Source organism: Gavialis gangeticus, unplaced genomic scaffold, assembly GCF_001723915.1.
Source record: "Gavialis gangeticus isolate Ggan-Ray unplaced genomic scaffold, GavGan_comp1, whole genome shotgun sequence".
NCBI classification, from domain to species: domain Eukaryota; kingdom Metazoa; phylum Chordata; order Crocodylia; family Gavialidae; genus Gavialis; species Gavialis gangeticus.
Window position 1 is genome coordinate 89,510,876 of NW_017729024.1, and position 18,470 is coordinate 89,529,345.

At 42.3% G+C, this 18,470-nt stretch overlaps 1 protein-coding gene across 2 annotated transcripts in view; it reads right to left on the minus strand.

Moving 5' to 3' along the window:
- DAPK1 (death associated protein kinase 1) overlaps positions 1-18,470 on the minus strand; it is a 225,402-nt gene that overhangs the window by 13,863 nt on the left and 193,069 nt on the right. For both annotated transcript variants that reach the window (XM_019517361.1, XM_019517360.1), the window contains exons 20-24: positions 15,013-15,201; positions 13,224-13,421; positions 5,946-6,084; positions 4,127-4,247; positions 545-733 (exon numbers count right to left, since the gene is read on the minus strand). In XM_019517361.1, coding sequence (XP_019372906.1) covers positions 545-733; positions 4,127-4,247; positions 5,946-6,084; positions 13,224-13,421; positions 15,013-15,201 — 836 coding nt within the window. The remainder of the gene's footprint in view (positions 1-544; positions 734-4,126; positions 4,248-5,945; positions 6,085-13,223; positions 13,422-15,012; positions 15,202-18,470) is intronic.

An 18,470-nucleotide genomic window follows, 5' to 3' on the forward strand; every position in this document is an offset into this window, starting at 1 on the left:
GGGGGGGGTTAATTCAGGTGTAGGATTTGCCCATACCTCCAATCTCTAAATAGCACAGCTAGGCTAACAATTTTTTTAGGCATCAAACAAACCTGCAATGACTATTCAATTATTTTTAATCTTACCTTTCAGACTGCAGTATCTACACAATATTGTTGGGATAAGGCAGGATGGGAAATCAAATCATAATTTCTACTCTAGCATAGCTTGTTATATGGACTCATTCAAATTTAATTTAATTCACTGTGGCCTTCAAGACAAGGCAACCTGGCTCTCTCTTTCTCTATGTACACGCACACTTTCCTTTTTTTTTTCTTCCTCTAAGCAGCAATATGTTGCATTTTTCATGCAGCATTCCAATACCAGAAACCAGAGTTCACAGATTTCAGTCATTTCAGATTTTCTTCATTGTTTTCAATTAAACAGAATAAAAGGTACAAAGCCTATGCTCTTCTTCCAAATCTTAACTGGATGCCATGCAGAATTTCCAGAAATTGCAAGCAGGTCATCACAAAAAGAAATGCAGTTAAATAAGAACACTTACTTCTCCTATACTGTGCAACTGCTGGGCAATATGCCGTAGATCTTCTTCATTGGCCAGTGGGTTAAGCTGATCCTGCACATCATATACAAACTGTTGCAATGACATCAACTGGTTGGGCCCATTCATTTTTCTCCAAGAAGGAAGGGTGGAGATTATTTTTTCACACAGGTGAGTCATAGGTGGACACATCTAACAAAAGCACAGAAAACACCAATTTAGGGACCTACTTCTGATGTGTTGTTAAACACATGGATTATATTTTTCAGAAAGAGCTGCTGTGAACATCCTGTGAACTCCACAAGAACAGAATGCAGGGTCTGACTGTGATGGATCAAAGACCCCTCCAGTTCTTTGTTCCCTGGAGAGATGGACATTTCAATTTTGCAAGACAATTTAAGAACAACTTTCTAGTCATCATCACAAATAAAAAGACAAGTCTTACAATGTGAGCCCAGTATACCTGTGAGCACATGCTCTACTTAAATCCCCTGATAAGCTTAAATAATATCTTTGAGTGAGTGGTATTCAGCTGCTTCCATTCATTTAGGGGTTTACTTAGAAACCAAAACAATTTAAAATGATCAACATTTCCTTCTTAATTATTTTAACAGAAACATCTAGCTAGCTTCATTAAGCTGCAACCCTCCATCCCACTTCTCAGCTGCTAAAAGCCCCAGCAGCTTCTGCCATGACAACTTCTACATTGCAGCTGTGTATCTATATACAAAAATCTACAGCACACAAAGCTGAATGATTGAGGGTAGCATAAAACAGGAAATTTAATACTAAAATAAGCACCAAAGGGGACAACGAACATGTAATGCAGTCAGCATATTTTATTCTAGGGCTGTCAATCGCGATTAATGCGTTAATCATTGTTTGCATTCTTTTTTTTTTTTAAACACGTTAATTGTGCACGTGGTTTTGGAGCCTGTCCCCAGGCTCCGCTCCGCTGCCATCACTGCTCCCCCTAGGCACCCCCTATGTCTCCCCCAGGGTGCGTGGAATGGCAGGGGGCCCCCTGTGCCCCTGGATGGGCCGCCTGCGGCTCTGTCCCATGACCCACGCCCTGGACCTGGGGCCCCATTCACCCCAGCCTCTTCCCCACTCCCTCCCTCACTGTGGGGGCCTCAATGTGACCCCCCCCTTCCCTCCCACAGACTTACCTGCCAGGCAGCGTACGTGTCCATGTGTGTGCACACGTCTGTCTGTCACTTCTAAACCACATCCCACCTCCAGCCCTGCTGCTGCCCCTCATTCCTGACCCATAGCACCCCACATCCTGCCAGAGTCTGTGTGAACCTCCCCCAGGCTCCAAAACCTACACACGCACCCACAGCCCCCCACATCTTCAAAAATTTCCCCCACACACCCCCAACTCCTAACCATACAACATACCTGCATAATTTTACATAACTTTGATTTTTTCTGCGCATAATTTTGATTTTTTTAGCTGTACAATTAAAACTGCAATTAATTGCGACTTTTTTAAATCTTGCAACTAATTGCGATCAAATTGTTTAACTGTTTGACAGCCCTATTTTATTCATATGAAGCCTCCTTTTGAACTGTCCATAGAGATGCTGCACAATTCCTACAGAAGTTAGGGAATATTGCTGTTGGAAAATAAAGTCCCAGACAAAACTTCAGTCAATTTGCCATAGGTCCACAGAACCTTGACTATTTTACCTTGCTCCAACTTGAAAGTAACTTATTTTAGAACATGCACCTAGAAACATTGACACATTCCCAATTAATTTATCTCCAACCAAGCAGTAGTATTGCCCTGGCATGCAATGATGCATGCATTACCTCCTTGCACAGTAAATGCATTCTGCAGGCCCTCTCCAGTGCTCTAAAAATGGCAGAAGCACTCCAAACGAAACCCTGAAAGAATCCAGTGCTATTTAGGAGTGCTTCAAAATGAACTGCTTCTTGTTATATATGTATGCTTTATGGACCTTAATTCAGGCTACAAACTTTTCTTAAGAAATATCTCACTCACTACAATTGCCTTGTATGTGATATTATGCATAACATCTAGCTATGATATTATAAATAATATAATATTTAAGTCACTGAAAGTTATTAATCCTCATCTGAGACAATTTACAGCTTACTAGAGTGGAACACAGACTAGTAATAGCAGGAGCCAAGAGTTCATATTTACACAGGGAAAATTTACAAATAATTCCTTTGGTGGAAGTGAACAGATGCTAATGCCAGTGGGAATCTTAATGTAGCAAATGTTAGAGGCTCTGGTGTCAGAACCCTCCTCTCATCATCATGCCTGTTAAAGCTGCTTTTAGGCTAATTGACACTGTGGCAACAAGTCCAACCTCCTGAGACCTGACTATGTTAAAAAACTCCCACAAGAGCTGACAGCCGCTCAGGGGAATTGGTGTTTGCCAGAATGAAAATTCTTCAGCAGAATTCCCTGTGCAAAGCTGTAGGTTGTCATTTCTGGGATAAAGCAGTCTTGAAACCGCTGTTGATGTTAACTGGAAACCTTATACGCATTAGCAAGACAAAGTGGCACTGAAGTACTGCTGAAATGTATATCATAAACTTGTCGTTAATAAAGTGCCCATCAAAACAACTCAAAGGGTTAAAGAACTTTTTTTGGGAATAATATACACCAAGGTGCTGTGAGACTCGATGCAGAATTAAGGCATTGTACCTTTTAAAGCCACATAAGTGAGAAAAGCATGTCTAAACAGAGGTATTGTCAAATATTTGAGAAACACAATCTTCTTCCTAACTTACAATTGCCATCTTTGACTATAAGAAATGAAGAGGTTTTACTTCTTCCTGTTTCCATTTCTTTTACTTTTGGCATTTCTCTTACTTTGGGAAGTGCTAGATAAGACTTCCTGGTTCACATGAATTAATATATCACTGATAATACACTGATAGTTAGGTTGCATCTTTAAAAGAAAAAGTAGAGAAGCCATTTCAAATGTAAAATAATGTAATCATTTCCATTACCTGCAAGGAAAGATTTTTTTGTGGGTAATATCTTTTATTGGATGGACTGCATGATTGCGATAGGCAGACAAGCTTTGAGCCTTAGTTGATATGATAATGATCCTTTGAATATAGAAGGGTCTGCAGGTTCACTAGCAACTGAAATGTGTCTGAACAGCCATCAGGGAATGCTCTTCCCTTCAAAAACCCAGACCTCCATGAAGTATGGACCAAGAGCCACTTTAATGAAAGCATCCAGAGTGTCTTGTGCATCAGCGCCCCCGCACTGAAAAATGGTGGTGGGGGGTGCTTTAACTAAAACTTGTTGAATGAACTTTAAAGTGCCCCTGCCGCCATTTTTCAGTGCAGGGAGCTAATACATGAGATGCTGGAGTCTTTACCACACTCTCTGCCATATAATTACCATGCTCCAGCAGAATCAATTAATTAATCAATCATGCCTGCTCTGACTCACTGTAATTACAGTGCATTGGAGCAACCTTGCTGCACATGTACAGGCGCCCCAAGAGTCCTGTTGCAAAAAAACTCCCCAACATATCTTTAAATTGGAGTTCCAAATGCAGTTGGGCTCTTTGCCATTAGCACATTACTTACAGAAATGACTTGGCTTCTTAACTCTTGCAGGTGATTTCGCAGAAGCTTCATATCTTTAGAGCCAGATGCTCCAGCGTCCAAAACAAATAACTTGTCTGACATTTGAAGATCATTTCCAAACCTAAGAAACAGCCAGTACATTCATTTATTAATTTACAGTCCTAAGCCAAACTTTAAAATTTATGTAACCATGTTTTATTCAAAATAATTAACTTTTTTTCTTTTCCCTTTAGCTTAAGGGAATGATAAAAATAAAATGAACAGAGAGTGCAAAAAATTAAAATCTGGTTATTATGAAAGGAGATTTATTAAAAGGAGAATAGTTACTAATTACTTGCATTTTATTCAAGGTAAACAGAATAGCTAACAGCAGATATCACTCACTTAAAAACAACAAAAAAAACCCTAGGGAAAAAAGTGTTCCCGAGATAAGAGGTACTTGGATCAGAACAAAGGGATTGCAGGTAATGGAAAATATACATTTTGTTATAAATATGAGGTCATCCTGCTTGGCAGTTTTTATTTAAAATAGCTTGGATATTGGTTTAATACAGACAACTTTTTCCATTACCCTCACACCGTTTAATATTTGCTAACATTACTTCTCCCTTTTTGCAAGCATAGCAATGAGATATATTTATTGGTTGCAACTCCAAGAGTTGCACCCAGGTACCCAATCACTGCTTATTTTCAGTACAGCAGGATATTGTGCTAAACGTTATAATAGAACTATAAAGTGTGGCTTGCAAGAAAGTATCCCCTTATGAACTTATTGTGAATGTTGTTTATTCTACTTTCTCAGACAGAGGCCATTGACAGACATTCATTTAAAAGTTGTGATGAGATGTAATACATGATCCCAAAAAAGTAATATTTTGGGGGCTGGCTTCCTTTTTGTGACACCATTAATTGCCTGAATGTATGGCTGGGTTACTATTTAATACAGGCTACCCCCACTTAGTGCTCTTAATTGGTTCCTGAAAAAAAAAGAGCATTAAGCAAAACGAGCGTTAAGTGAAACCAAAAGTTTTTGATGACCCAAGATGGTGACTGAGCGTTATAATGAAACTTGCTGAGCACTAAGTGGAATCAAGTATCCATTTGAAATGAGTGTTATAGTGAAATAGTGCTAAGCAAAACAGCGTTAAGCAGGGGTTGCCTGTACATAAACAACAGACTAATCGGTGTCTCAAGTGTAACATCTGCTGGGGTCTAATTTGGGAAAACAGTTAAATGCTGCCTTTTCATTCTCTCCAAGAATTCACAATGGATATCAGTAGACCTTTCCAAATACACTGATTCACTTCTTTCACACTCTAGGCTCATATCATCTATACTGCCATAGAACCCTTTAGAATATATAAAATCCACACAATCAGTACTTTAAAAAAATTATTGTGCATCTTAACTACAGTTTAAGGTAAAGACTAAAATTCTGCTGTTAACTCATTTCATCATTTCCACGTAGTAGATGACTGTTCAGTGCAGTTGTACTTTTCTGATGCTGTTACAATACTATGGAACTAGTGTATAAGCCAATCTGTTAGTACTGGTGTTTGGGGCATATTCTAATCTCAGCAGTGTAAAAGTTACTGAGAAAAGGCGATTTGCTCATTTTGAGCACCAAGTGTTCCACTTTTACATTGAAAATATCTAGATCAGTTATAACATAGAATAGCTCTAAAGCATCAGTTTTATTTATGCGTGTACCACTTAATATTAATTCCAACAATACCTCTTAACTTGACAGCAAGCCTTAGTATTTCTCATCCAGATATTGTATTTAAAACTTTAAAAACTACAGGTCTCCTTTTCTCACCTATTTCTGATTTCTTTCAATAGCGACATATCTTTGTCATAGCCAAACTCTCCTCCAACAGGGCGTGGAAGGTTCACAATGTCAGCATGGGTGGCCACCAGAACAACACGCAATGGATTTTTCAGCCTCCCACCGTATGCTACATGAGAAAGAAAAATACACACCCAGAATGAAGAGATGTCAGGAAGAGTGTACTCTTATCGTAACCACTGGAGCAGAGATGAATTTTATGCTCCTGACATACTAGTTGCTTGTGAAAATGCATTGGCCAACTTCACAAGCAACCTGTCATGCTTCTGTGTAACTTAGGGCTGATATGATCTTGCTTATAGTCCATTAGATAGCCTAGTTGAATGCTTGGCCAATTTTGAAAAATGTTAAAATTGCTATAATGTTTCATTTTTTTTTAAAATCAGGATAAATTATTGTTACTAAGTAAGACCATCTATGAATCGTCTATTAACTACATACTGTAAAACTGGTTAGGAAAAAAAATATTTAAGTCAATAATAGTAGCTTCTTGCATGGGTCCCTGATAATATTTTGGATGGTCTTCAGTACCACAGAAACATCTTATCAACAAAACACAGACAATCTACAACATTCATACAGTAGTATGAATGCTACTGTACAGTACTTACACAAACAACGAACTCTCAACTTAGGTGAGAGTTAAGTAGGAAAGCCTGGGAAACCATGAAAAAAAATGAGAAAGAGAAAGATACAAATGGCATATGAATGAAGTGACAGTACAGAACACACATTTAAACAGCCTGTTCTTGACTATATTTCTGGGGACACACACACACACACACACAAAAAAAATCTGCCAAATTTAAAAAAGTCACCAGGTCCACTACAGTTTCACTCCATCCTTACTCTGGTTTAACTTTAATCAACTTCAGTGGAAAGTTAATAATCCAGTCAAGACTGAATAAGATCAACAAAACCAGATCCATTATGCACAAAAATCATTTGTGTCTACAAATTAAAAGTTAGCATTCTGTAACTCTATAACCTTTAAAAGGAACATATAAAAACATACAGCTACCAAACTTTTTCCTGGGTTCTTATGAAGGACTGAACGGAGATACCATATTTACTTGAATTTAAGATGATGCTGTTCTCTCCAATCGACATGGTGGGGGGAGGGGGGCTGGGGCGCGATAAGCTCATCTGACATTTGAGCACTGGTGATCCCATGGCACCCATCTGCAAGTGCAGAGCAGGGAAAGCACAGGGTTTACCTGGAGTGCTTTGGGTCACACCTAGGCACTCAGGGCCATTACCCTGCAGAATCAGGTCTCTGAAGTCCTGAGAGTACCTGCTTGGGGTGGCTGGAGAGCGTGGTCAACTCAGGGCTGCTTGTGCTCTCACCTACCGAGAAAAGAGTTGCCTACTACAAAAACGTGGCACAAACTATTACTAAGAATTGTCACACATTTGGGTGTAACAAGGGGCGGGGATATCTGTTTGTTTGCAGCCTAAGGATTTTCAGCAATGGATAAGTTGCATAATTTTTGGTTATAGTTCAATGAGAGCTCTTTACATACAGTGCTAATTATTTTGGAAGAAAGATGGACTCTCTCAAGTTTGCAAAGAGTTTACTGGGAGCAAGAGGAGGAAGGGGAAGAGGAACCAGAAGCCAGGCACCAGATCCTACTTGGGAAGGTGAGCAAGCCAGGGCTGTACGTATGGCTTGCTGAGTGTTTGTTTTATGGGCTGTATGTTTGAGTGTGTGCTCTGAGCAGCTGGGATTGCTGCTAGCTGGGTGATTGCTGCCTCTCTCTGACAAAAGCCAATCCAGGCCCAAACAGGTATAAAAGTTGACTCTCCGAGCGACCAGGGAGCAAGCAAACAGTGCGATCTGCAAACAGGCCAGTCTGCTGCCCCCTCTTTGTAGGGGGTCTTTTAAAGGTAAGCTCTTTCTTTGATTAAGAGTAACTAACCTACATATAAGTGGCTAAAACTTAGCAGTTAGACCAATACTTAAGCCCCTTGCTTAACTAGAGTCCCGAGTGAGGGGGGGGTTCACTAGGGAGTTTGAAACTCTCTCGCCTTCCTTCACTAAGCTTGGTGAGAGGAAGCAGGTTAGCAGGAGAAAGGGAACATTTCAAGACCAAGGAGCAGAGAACAGGCCAGCTTACAGGGGAGTTTGCTAGGAAAGGTCTGCTTGGAAAGAGGGGCAGAAAGAGAGAGTCAGTGGATTAAGAAACCCAGAGAAATGGGTGGAGGACAACTGAAATGCTAAGCCACTGCCACTACGAGCTCTTTCTCTGCTTGCACCTGTGAGGCATCTATCTAGCCAGGACCGCTTACCATTGAGGCTTCCACCCTGGTCCTGGTTTGGTTCTGTGGAGACTGTAGTTTGTAGGTTCTTTCCAATGACAGCTGGATGAGGGAGTGCCTGTGATGTGAGCGGTACCTTATGGTGGTGTCTCTCAGGGAACAGGCAAGAGAGCTACAGGAGAAGTTGGCAAGGTTGTGAAGCATCTTATGCCATGAGGACTTCATCAATTCAATCCTGGAGGAGAGCTCTAGGACTGCAGAGGAATGACTGCCAGAGGCACTGCTAGAGAAGGAAGAGGATACGGACTCCCATGAAAGGTGGAAACTGCAAGCCTGTGACTTCTGCATCCCTGTAGCAGTTTACCTGGAGAACAGATATGGGGACCTAGCAATAGAGGAGGAGGAGCACTTTCTGTTAGGAGGATCAAGGTTGGGAGGATCAAGACCACCACCGCCAAGAGGAAGCAACAGGTGGTGGTAGTTGGAGACTCCCTTCTGTGGGGGATAGAGGCATTCATCTGCTGGCCTGACTTGGGAGGTCTGCTGTTTGCCCGGGCCTTGGAACCAAGATGTCATGGAAGGATTACCAAGACTTATCTGGCCCTCTGACTACTATCCCATGCTGCTCATCCACATGGGCACCAATAATACTGCCAGAGCAACCCAGAGCAGATCAAAAGTGACTACAGGGCTCTGAGTGCAAGGGTGAAGGGGACAAGGGCTCAGGTGGTGTTCTCTTCAATCCTTCCAGTCAAGGGAAGGGGCCCAGGCAGGTGTAGATGCATCCTGAAGGTCAATGCATGGCTAGGAAGATGGTGTTGCCAGCAGGGTTTTGGTGTTGCCAGCAAGGTTCGACCATGAGATGTTGTTTCAAGGATTGCTAGGAAGAGATGGGATCCACCTGACAAAGAGAGGGAAGAGCATCTTTGCAGATAGGCTTGCTAACCTAATGAGGAAGGCTTTAAACTAGGTTCACCAGGGGATGGAGATCAAAGCCCTGAGGTAAGTGGGGAGGCAGGTGACCTGGAGGAAGCACAAGCAAGAGGGGGCAACAGGGGAGGAATTCTCATTCTTCCTGAGAAAGTAGGGCAATTGGCTAATTACTTCATGTGTCTGTGACCTTGGGAAACAAACAGGAAGAACTGGAAGTCGGTGGCACATGTGTTGCGATTGGAATAACACAGACTTTGTGGGATAGCTCGTGTGACTGGAGTACTGTTACGAATGGGTACAAACTGTTCAGGAAGGACAGGCAGGGGAGAAGAGGAGGAGGAGTTGCTCTTTATATAAAAGAGCTCTAGGACTGCTCATAGCTCCAGTACAAAAATGGAGATAGGCCTGCTGAATGTCTCTTGGTTAGGGTCAGAGGGGAAAGCAACAAGGGTGATGTGGTGGGTGCCTGCTATCAACCACCAGACCAGGAGAATATGGTAGATGAGGCTCTCTTCAAACAGCTAGCAAAAATTTCCCAATAATGGGCCTTGGTTTTCATGGGAGACTTCAATCACCCTGACATCTACTGGGAGGGCAATACAGCCGTACATGGGCAATTCAGAAAGTTTTTGGAGAGTGTGGGGGACAACTTCCAGGTGCAAGTGCTGGAGAGGCCAATTAGGGGCTGTGCTCTTCTTGACCTGCTGCTCAGAAACAGGGAGGAATAGGTGGGAAATGTGCTAGTAGATGGCAACTTAGGCAGCAGTGACCGTGAGATGATTGAGTTCAGGATCTTGAGGAAAGGAAGGATGGAGAACAACAAAGCAAACACCCTGGACTTCAGAAAGGCAGATTTCTACCCACTCAAGGAACTAATGGGCAGGCCAGTCTGTGGGGTAAGGGAGTCCAGGAATGCTGGTTGTATTTTAAAGAAACTTTACTGAGGCTGAAGGAATGAATCACCCTAAAGTGCAAAAAGACTAGCAAGTATGGCAGAATACCAGATTGGCTTTGCAGGGAACTCTTCAGTGTGCTAAAACATAAAATGGAAGCTTACAAGAAATAGAAGCTTGGACAAACAACTGAGGAGTAGAAGAGTATTGCTTGGTCATGTAGGGATGAAATCAAGAAGGCCGAAGTGCAATTGGAGTTACAGCTAGTACATGATGCGAAGGGTAACGAGAAGAGTTTCTATAAATATGTCAGCAAAGGAAGATAAGGGAAAATATGGGTCCCTTACTGAATGGGGAAGGCACTCTAATGACAGATAATGTGGAAAAGACTGAAGTACTCAATGCTTTTTTACCTCAGTCTTCATGGACAAAGTCAACTTCCAGACTACTGCACCAAGCAGCACAGTTTGGGGAAAAGGTAAGCAGGCTACAGCAGTGAAAGAACAGGTTAGGGATTGTTTAGAGAATCCAGACATGTGTAATTCCATGGGCCAGATGCAATGGATCTGAGGGTGTTGAGGAAGTTGGCTGATGTGGCTGCAGAGCTGCTGGTCACTATCTTTGAAAACTCTGGGTGGTTGGGAGAGGTCCCTGACAACTGGAGAAGGGCAAATATAGTGCTCATCTTTAAGAAAGGGAAGGAGGATCCAGGGAACTCCAGACTGGTCAGCCTCACTGCAGTCCTGGAAAAATCATGGGGCAGGTCCTCAAGGAATCCATTTCTAAGCACTTGGAGGAAAAGGTGATTAACAGTCACATGGACTCACCAACAGGAAGTCATGCCTGATCAACCCAATTGCCTTCTATGACAAAATAACTGGCTCTGTAGATGTGGGGAGAGTAGTGGATGTGATATACCTTGACTTTAGTAAGGCTTTTGATACGGTCTCCAACAACATTCTCGCATGCAAGCTAAGGAAGTATGGGCTGGATGAATGGACTGTAAGGTGGACAGAAAACTGGCTGGACCGTCAGACTCAAAGGGTAGTAAACAATGACTTGATGTCTAGTTGGCAGCCAATATCAAGTGGAGTGCCTCAGGGGTTGGTCCTGGGGCCGGTTTTGTTCAATATCTTCATCAACACAATCTGGAAGATGGGATGGAGTTCACACACAGAAAGTCTAAAGGTAACATCTGCTGGACGGCAAGGCTAGGATCCAGAGTGATCTAGACAAACTGAAGGGGTGGACCAATCCCATGCATCAGTACAGGCTGGGGACTGACTGGCTAAGCAGTAGCTCTTCAGAAAAGGACCTGGGGACAATAGGCTGAATATGAGTCAACAGCACGCCCTTGTTGCCAAGAAGTCTAACAGCATGCTAGGTTGCATTAGTAGTAATGTGGCCAGCAGATCAAGGGGAGTGATTATTTCCCTCTATGCATCACTGATGAGGCCTCATCTAGAGTACTGTGTCCAGTTGTGGGCGCCCCACTACAAAAAGGATGTGGACAAACTGAAAACAGTCCAGTGGAGATCAATGAAAATGGTTAGGGGGCTGGGCACATGACTTCTGAGGAGAGGTTGAGGGATCTGGGCTTCTTTAGTGTGGAGAAAAGAAGACCTAGGGAGGTATTTAATATCAGCCTTCAACTACCTGAAGGGTAGCTCCAAAAATGATGTAGCTGGACTCTTCTCAGTGGTGGCAGTTGAGAGAACAAGCAGCAATGGTCTCAAGTTGCAGCAAGAGAAGTTTAGGTTAGATATCCAGAAAAAGTCTCACCAGGAGGGTACTAAAGCACTAGAACAGGTTACCCAGAGAGGAGGTGGAATCTCCATCCTTAGAAATTTTTAAGACCTCACTAGACAGAGCTTTGGCTGGAATGATATCGTTGGGGATGGTCCTGCTTTGAGCAGGAGGCTGGACTAGGTGACCTCTTGAGGTTAATTTTTTATGATTCTAAGTTTAGTTCCTGGCATGGCTGAATCAAACTCTTTTGTTAACAGAATGAATGAAATACTTGATTCATGTTTTGACTGGGGAAAATACTGAAGTGTGAACTTCCGTTTCAATATTGAATTTTCTGCAAATTCTTGAACTTTTACTGTCTGAACTTCTTGTATATTGTTTCTTTTAATAATTAACCTTGTTTTAACCCTAAATGGAAATGAACAGCCCCTTAGATGCCTGAAGTGGAGGAAGCAAAACCAATGAAGGCTGGCATTTGTTTTGTGAATATTTCCTGGTAGAAAGAATGTAGGTATTTTAACTTGGAATGGATACTTTGATATCCCTTGCCTGATGATTCCACAGTAGCTTTATTATTCAACAGGTGTTCTTCCCCATGTAGATCTAGCAGCCTATGACAGAGTTCTGGCTGATAAAGCCAAGACAGATCTGTGAGAGTTGTGTTTTCTAAACAGTAAGGGTCTGTGAACGTATGTTTCATTGCAATAAAAGCTACATTAGTTATCCTAAAATAAGTGAATTTTAAAAAAGGGAGGATTAAATCAATTGGTTTGAATCTCAATTAACTCACTCCAAGCTACATGTGCAATGGAAACATTAGATAGTTGATGCTGTTTAGAAACCAAACAAAATTTGATCAGGTGGTCAAGGGACATTTACTAAAAGCATTGGACTCCATTTGCACTGATGCACAAACAAGTTGAGAAAACAAAATTTCAAACCCAAACACAGCTGTAGCTGAACAGGTCTGGACAGAACATGCAGAGAGCTTTAAAAAAAAACGTGATTCACATTTAGTTGGGGTTGAATTTAAAAACAGAATTTAAGGTTGTCTTCAAACTTTGTTTAAAAGGTCTAGGGCATCTGGAACTTCTACTGAGATAATGAGCGTGTCAAATATCTTACTCGACAAGAAAAATCCAAGCTAAGCTGCTATGGAGAAATCAGAAAACCATGTTACTGAAGTGCCAGGGTAACTTCAGTGGGTCAAAATAGTGTATAAAGCCCTAGCAAGGCTCTCTGTTCTGCGGTGGCCTACTACTTTAGCAGGATAATTGTATTTAAAAGTTGACTGTAATATGATACAGATGAACTAAGACAGGACAGGACTCACTGTGTAGATTTTACAGAGACTCAAGTATCAAGTTATTTCTTTCCCCCCACTGAAAGTGTATAAACACAGAGTGTAACATACCTATAGGCTCCTCAACTGGAACTAGCGATTTCAGGAAACTGAGCCAAAAGGTCACTTGGTTTAGCTGGATTTCATAAGGTTCCTCAAGACTGAAAACCACTATGTGAATTGCAGTAGGATCATTTGCAGCAAAATAATCATAACAGCAGAAATATACAGGGTTCCCAGAGAATTCCCACACACTGAAATCACCAACTCCTATAAAAAAGGACAGATATAAAATAGGTAAACCACCAGATATAAACCCTTCATCCACAATGGCAGACAGATGTTGGAGATGTCATATGGGCTATATGGGACACATTCTCTCTCTGAATGCTGGGATTGGTAGGGAAGAAAAGTTATGCAGTAAAGGGAAACAAGAAAACTGAAGAGGTTTTAAAGAAGCTCAAGCACTGACTCTTCTGTTTATACCTGGAGAAAATCCTTTTCCAGGGCTGACAGGAGGTAGCCATAAATCCTGTGCACTACAAATTAAATTGGTCCTGGCCTTCTACAGAAGTGACAGACATTAAACCTCTCAGGCAACAAAATCTAGCAGTAAACTGGAGAAACACAGCCTCCTGTTCCTTCTCTTACCTCTGGAAATAAAATTGAACATTTCTCAGATTACCTTTTTTCTGATGTATGACAGTGAGCATCAAAAACACTGAAAATGTTATTCAGAAAACAATCCTTTTTGGTTTATATAAGTGAAACTATTGATATTGATCTAAGAGGCAGATAGAGTAGGCTTTGAGAATCACAGTTGTATATGAGCATTTTAAACAACACAGGTACTGTTGCACTGTTTTCCTGACATCTGTTTCTACTGTCTATGTTAGTTTCTCATTCTCTCACATTGAGTCACCCCTAGTCTTCCCCACTGAAGCTGAAGGCATACCCACTTGTATTATTTTTAGTTAGCAAATTTTGATTAAAAAAAACCTAGAAGCCTTAACTGTGCAGTGAAATTTTTCAACAGAATTGTCGCTTCTCATTTTCAGAGGGGTTTGCCTATTCAAACAGTACAGTTAGGACATGTTAATGAGAACTGTTCAGAATTCACGATGTGCAGTTTTCAGTTATGCCAAGACGTGCAAATAGAGATGTTTGATATCCAATCCTGTTAAATGACTGTGCTAAAAGGGAGCATTATTTTGGAACAAAACCAAATGTTGACTTAGTACTGGTTACTCAGGATACAAGGCAACAATATCTCAAAGATATGCTTGTGTGCATGCTAGGTAAGTATCCTCTCATCTCAAAGAGAAAAGGTTGGTTATTCCCCACACAACCTTGAAAGAACTGATACAGGAATTAAAATGTTACCTTTATTCAGAGTTTCATTTAAGAGGATTGTACCATCTACTATAGGGCAAAAAGATGAAAAAAAAGAGTTTATACCTTTCAGCTATAAACTCTTTTGGTCAAGTCCAGTGACTACTCATTCATAAGGCATTTGACATGGCTATGATTGCATACACATAATAATTTCTGGTCCAAAACAAAACTTTTGTCCTGAGTTTCAATCTAAAGCCCATCACCCCTTAACAAAAAAGAAGCCCAAGAGACGCATGCTCATTCACTCATCTTATGCTTCTGATGTATTCAATTTAATTGCATGGGGTTTATACAAGTTTACTATAGTTTAATAAAATAAAAAATAATCTATAACAAATTTATGCAACTTAAAAAATGAAGTATGTGGAATTACTAGACTTGTTCAGTGTAATGCCAATTATAATATTTAAAAACAACACCATGATGTTGGATAGAATTAATCACGATAACGCAGTACATTCGTTACCATTCAAGTAGGCATTTTGAACATCGATAGCCTTGGTAGACTGGTCATCTGCTGAGCAGTGCGAGTGGTGAGATGGTGAAACAAATGCTTCTAACATCCCTTTGGTCAGGCCTGGCTCAAACATCATGCTCCGACTTCTCACACTAACATTTTCACAACCAGGATAAAGATTTGTGATGCTCACTGAAACTGCGCCATGAAAGAAAAGGAAAAAAAAAAGATTACCAGGCATGAAGAGGTTACAACCAGATGATTCCAAAATGAATGTGCTGGGCATGAAATTTTTGTTATCATCTTCATCATTATTATTACTATTTATTCCCCTACCAGAGGCACCCAGGACACCAGTGGTTATATGGAATTCGCTTCCTTTAGATTTAAAAAGGAGCTCCGGGCAACCAGAAAATACCTGTCTCTGGAACCAATTCAGCACTTCGGCAAAATGGCTCTGAGTTGCCTCATTAGACATAAAAGGCCTTAAAAGGGGATGAGAGAGCTGAGGGAAGAGAGCAAGAGAAAGAATGCATGCACACAAGAGATACAGAAGGAGACAGGAAGAAAAATACTGAGAAAAAAATGAAAAACATAATTCACCTGAGCTTTTCCTCATTTTCTTTCTCTGCTGATATTACCCTACATGTGAAGAGAGAACACTTACAGGTCTCCCCCCACAAGAAACTGTTGGACAATTTCCAAATTGCTCAGTTTCACGAGTATCCATGGGATGGGCAAATACTTCACATTTTTTACATTAACCAGAGATACCATACACAAGATTATTCTGAGCAGAGAAACAGCAAAATAGTAGGGCTGGCATGCAGATTGTTAACACTTCAAAGAAATACAGGTGCAGTGGAAATATTGGACCAAGGAAAACACAATTCTGGAGTGAAAGCGTTCAATAGTTGAGGCTTGTCTAGTGACAAAAGTGTCTACTGGAACAAAAGTGCTACAACTTTATAGGATATGCATATAAATCAGCACATACGTGTTGTACACATGTATAGCTATTCAACTGATAAACTAAATCAGCATAATCTTATTCTGATAAGATCTTCTCACCCTAGCTAGCAGATAAACTGAAAGGGGAAGGAAAACTTAGTTAACAGTGAGCCCCATCTAGTGGAGAAAGGAAAGAATTCCTTCTGCATTATATGGAGGGCTGGGTTATGCAAACCATTAAAAAAAACTCAAACACATCAGCAATATAAATCTCCCTCTACATTTGCCCCTCTAATATATTAGTTAGTTCTTCATATTGATATACGTTAAACACTTGATAAATCAAAACCTCTGAATTACATAAACAGAGTTAACCACAAAACATTATGCAATGTATGAATTATACTAGCTTAAAATGTCCATCTGTTCAGGTTATTTGTCATACCTAAAGCAAGCAGTGGTATTGGGTTTTATTTTATATTTTTCAGAATGCTCTTCATCTAAAAGTTTAAAGGAAACACTAAAGTGCTACAAAGACAGAGCATATATTGTGCTATCATACTTTCATTTTAATGTTACAGATTTAGATTTGATGCACCTAAATCAGCAGGGATCCTGGTTTTCTCTGTTTAATAATCATAAATTCTCTGATTAAAACCCCCAAAATCCGCAATCAAAATGAAACACCACTATACACACACACACATACACAGGTATCAGTTGAACACAATATTTACATTTACAATTTTAAAGCCATTTGGAAGCCTACCAGTGCCTCAATCACAACAGTAAAATAAATTCTAAATACCTATACATTTTGGTGTTTTATTTTGGGTTTTCTTACAATGGAAAAAAAAAAAATCACAGCTTCCCCTGCCCCCTTCGCTCATCAGGACACAGGTCCAGTTGTCCCCACTCACTACTTTGTGGCACTGAGCAGCCCTGATATGCCAATGCCCTCCCCATGCCATTTGCCCCTCAATCCCAACCCACAGTCCCTCAGACCTGCTGGTGCCCCCCACTCCCCATCCACAGCCCCCTGCCCCCCAAGCCTTGCTGGAGGGCCCCCCAAAGGCCAAGGCTATGGGGCCAGGGACCTAGGTCTGCAGACCCCTGCTCCCAGCAGCAGCATCTGAGCCCCAGCTGCCACCCATGGGAGAAGGTGGCTGCTGCAGCCCCGGTGGAGAGTGGAGCCTAGCTACCCCTCCCCCATGGGCAGCACAGTCGGAGGGACCTGTGAGGGGGTAAGAGAGGGCTGCCTGCTGCAGGCTTGGGCTCCCTACCCTGCTACCCTCCCTTTGGGACCTCTATGGCCCAGTGGATGGGACCCAGTGCAGCAGGGCAGAGTGAGGCTGAGTGTGGAAGCTCAGTACCACCACCAGGAGTCCTGTGCTGCCATGGAGAGGCACCCTGTGCCCCCCTGGCAGCTGTGAAGGTGGCAGTGTGGGGTTTTGCCTCCTGCTGCTGCTGGGCTGGCAGGGGACACCTTGCCATGGCAGTGTAGGGCTTGCAGCAGTGGCACTGAACTTCCCCTCCTGGCCCTGCTCTGTGCTGCTGTGCCAGGTCCTGCCTGCTGGACTGCAGAGGCCTTGGGGGGAGGGCAGCAGGGCGGGCAGGCTGAGCCCAGAGCAGGCAGCCTGTACCTGCCCCCCCATTCACAAATCTGGAGGGCACGTGCTCCGCCTGGGAGTGCACACAGCAGTGGGGAGCCAGTCCCCTCTGCCCCATCCTGCTGTGGCCATGCATTCCACACCTGGGCCCCAAGCCCCATGCACTGTCCTGGCTGGGCAGCAGCCCCAGCTCTGCCCAACTTCCTCCCTCCCTACAGAGGCCTCAATTCCTCCCCCCAGCCCCCCGACTTACCTGTGGGAGCTGTTCTCCAGGCTGTCTGGTGGCCATGTGCATGCATACATGCACATGGCACACCCTGCCTGACTGCCCTTCTCCTGCTCCCCCCAGCCCCTTGCAGGCTGAAACTTTGCCAGCCTGCAAGGGGAAACCCTCCTTAACCCACATTTTTCTCCTTTAGAAAGGAGAAAATCTGGGTTTTTCTCTTTAAAAAGAGGAAATCCACATTTTACCTCATTTTTCCATTCTGAATGAAAACCCGGATCCTTTCTAATCAGGAAAAGTATAGACCTGGTCTTCAGTTACTGAAAGTTTGAGGGATTTTTTATTTTATGCTGTGCCGTAATATATATTCCTATAAGGCAGGGATTGGCAACCTACAGCCCACAGACTGGTTCTGCCTGTAAAGAGACTGGATTTGGCTCTCAGCAGCTAAGGAAATTACAGCATGCTGCAGCCATGGCAGCAGAAGTGGCATCTCCGGGGTCCTAGTGCCTACCGCTCTGCAGCCTCTGCTGATCTCTGGAGGCTGTAAGGGGTGGAGGAGAAAGCTGGCGGCAGGTCCTGGGTTGCAAACAGCAGCCTACAATAGCAAAAAAGTTGCCGATCCCTGCTTTAAAGGGGTCAAATATACATTTGCCTAATATGAATTGCAGCTGCTGTAAGAA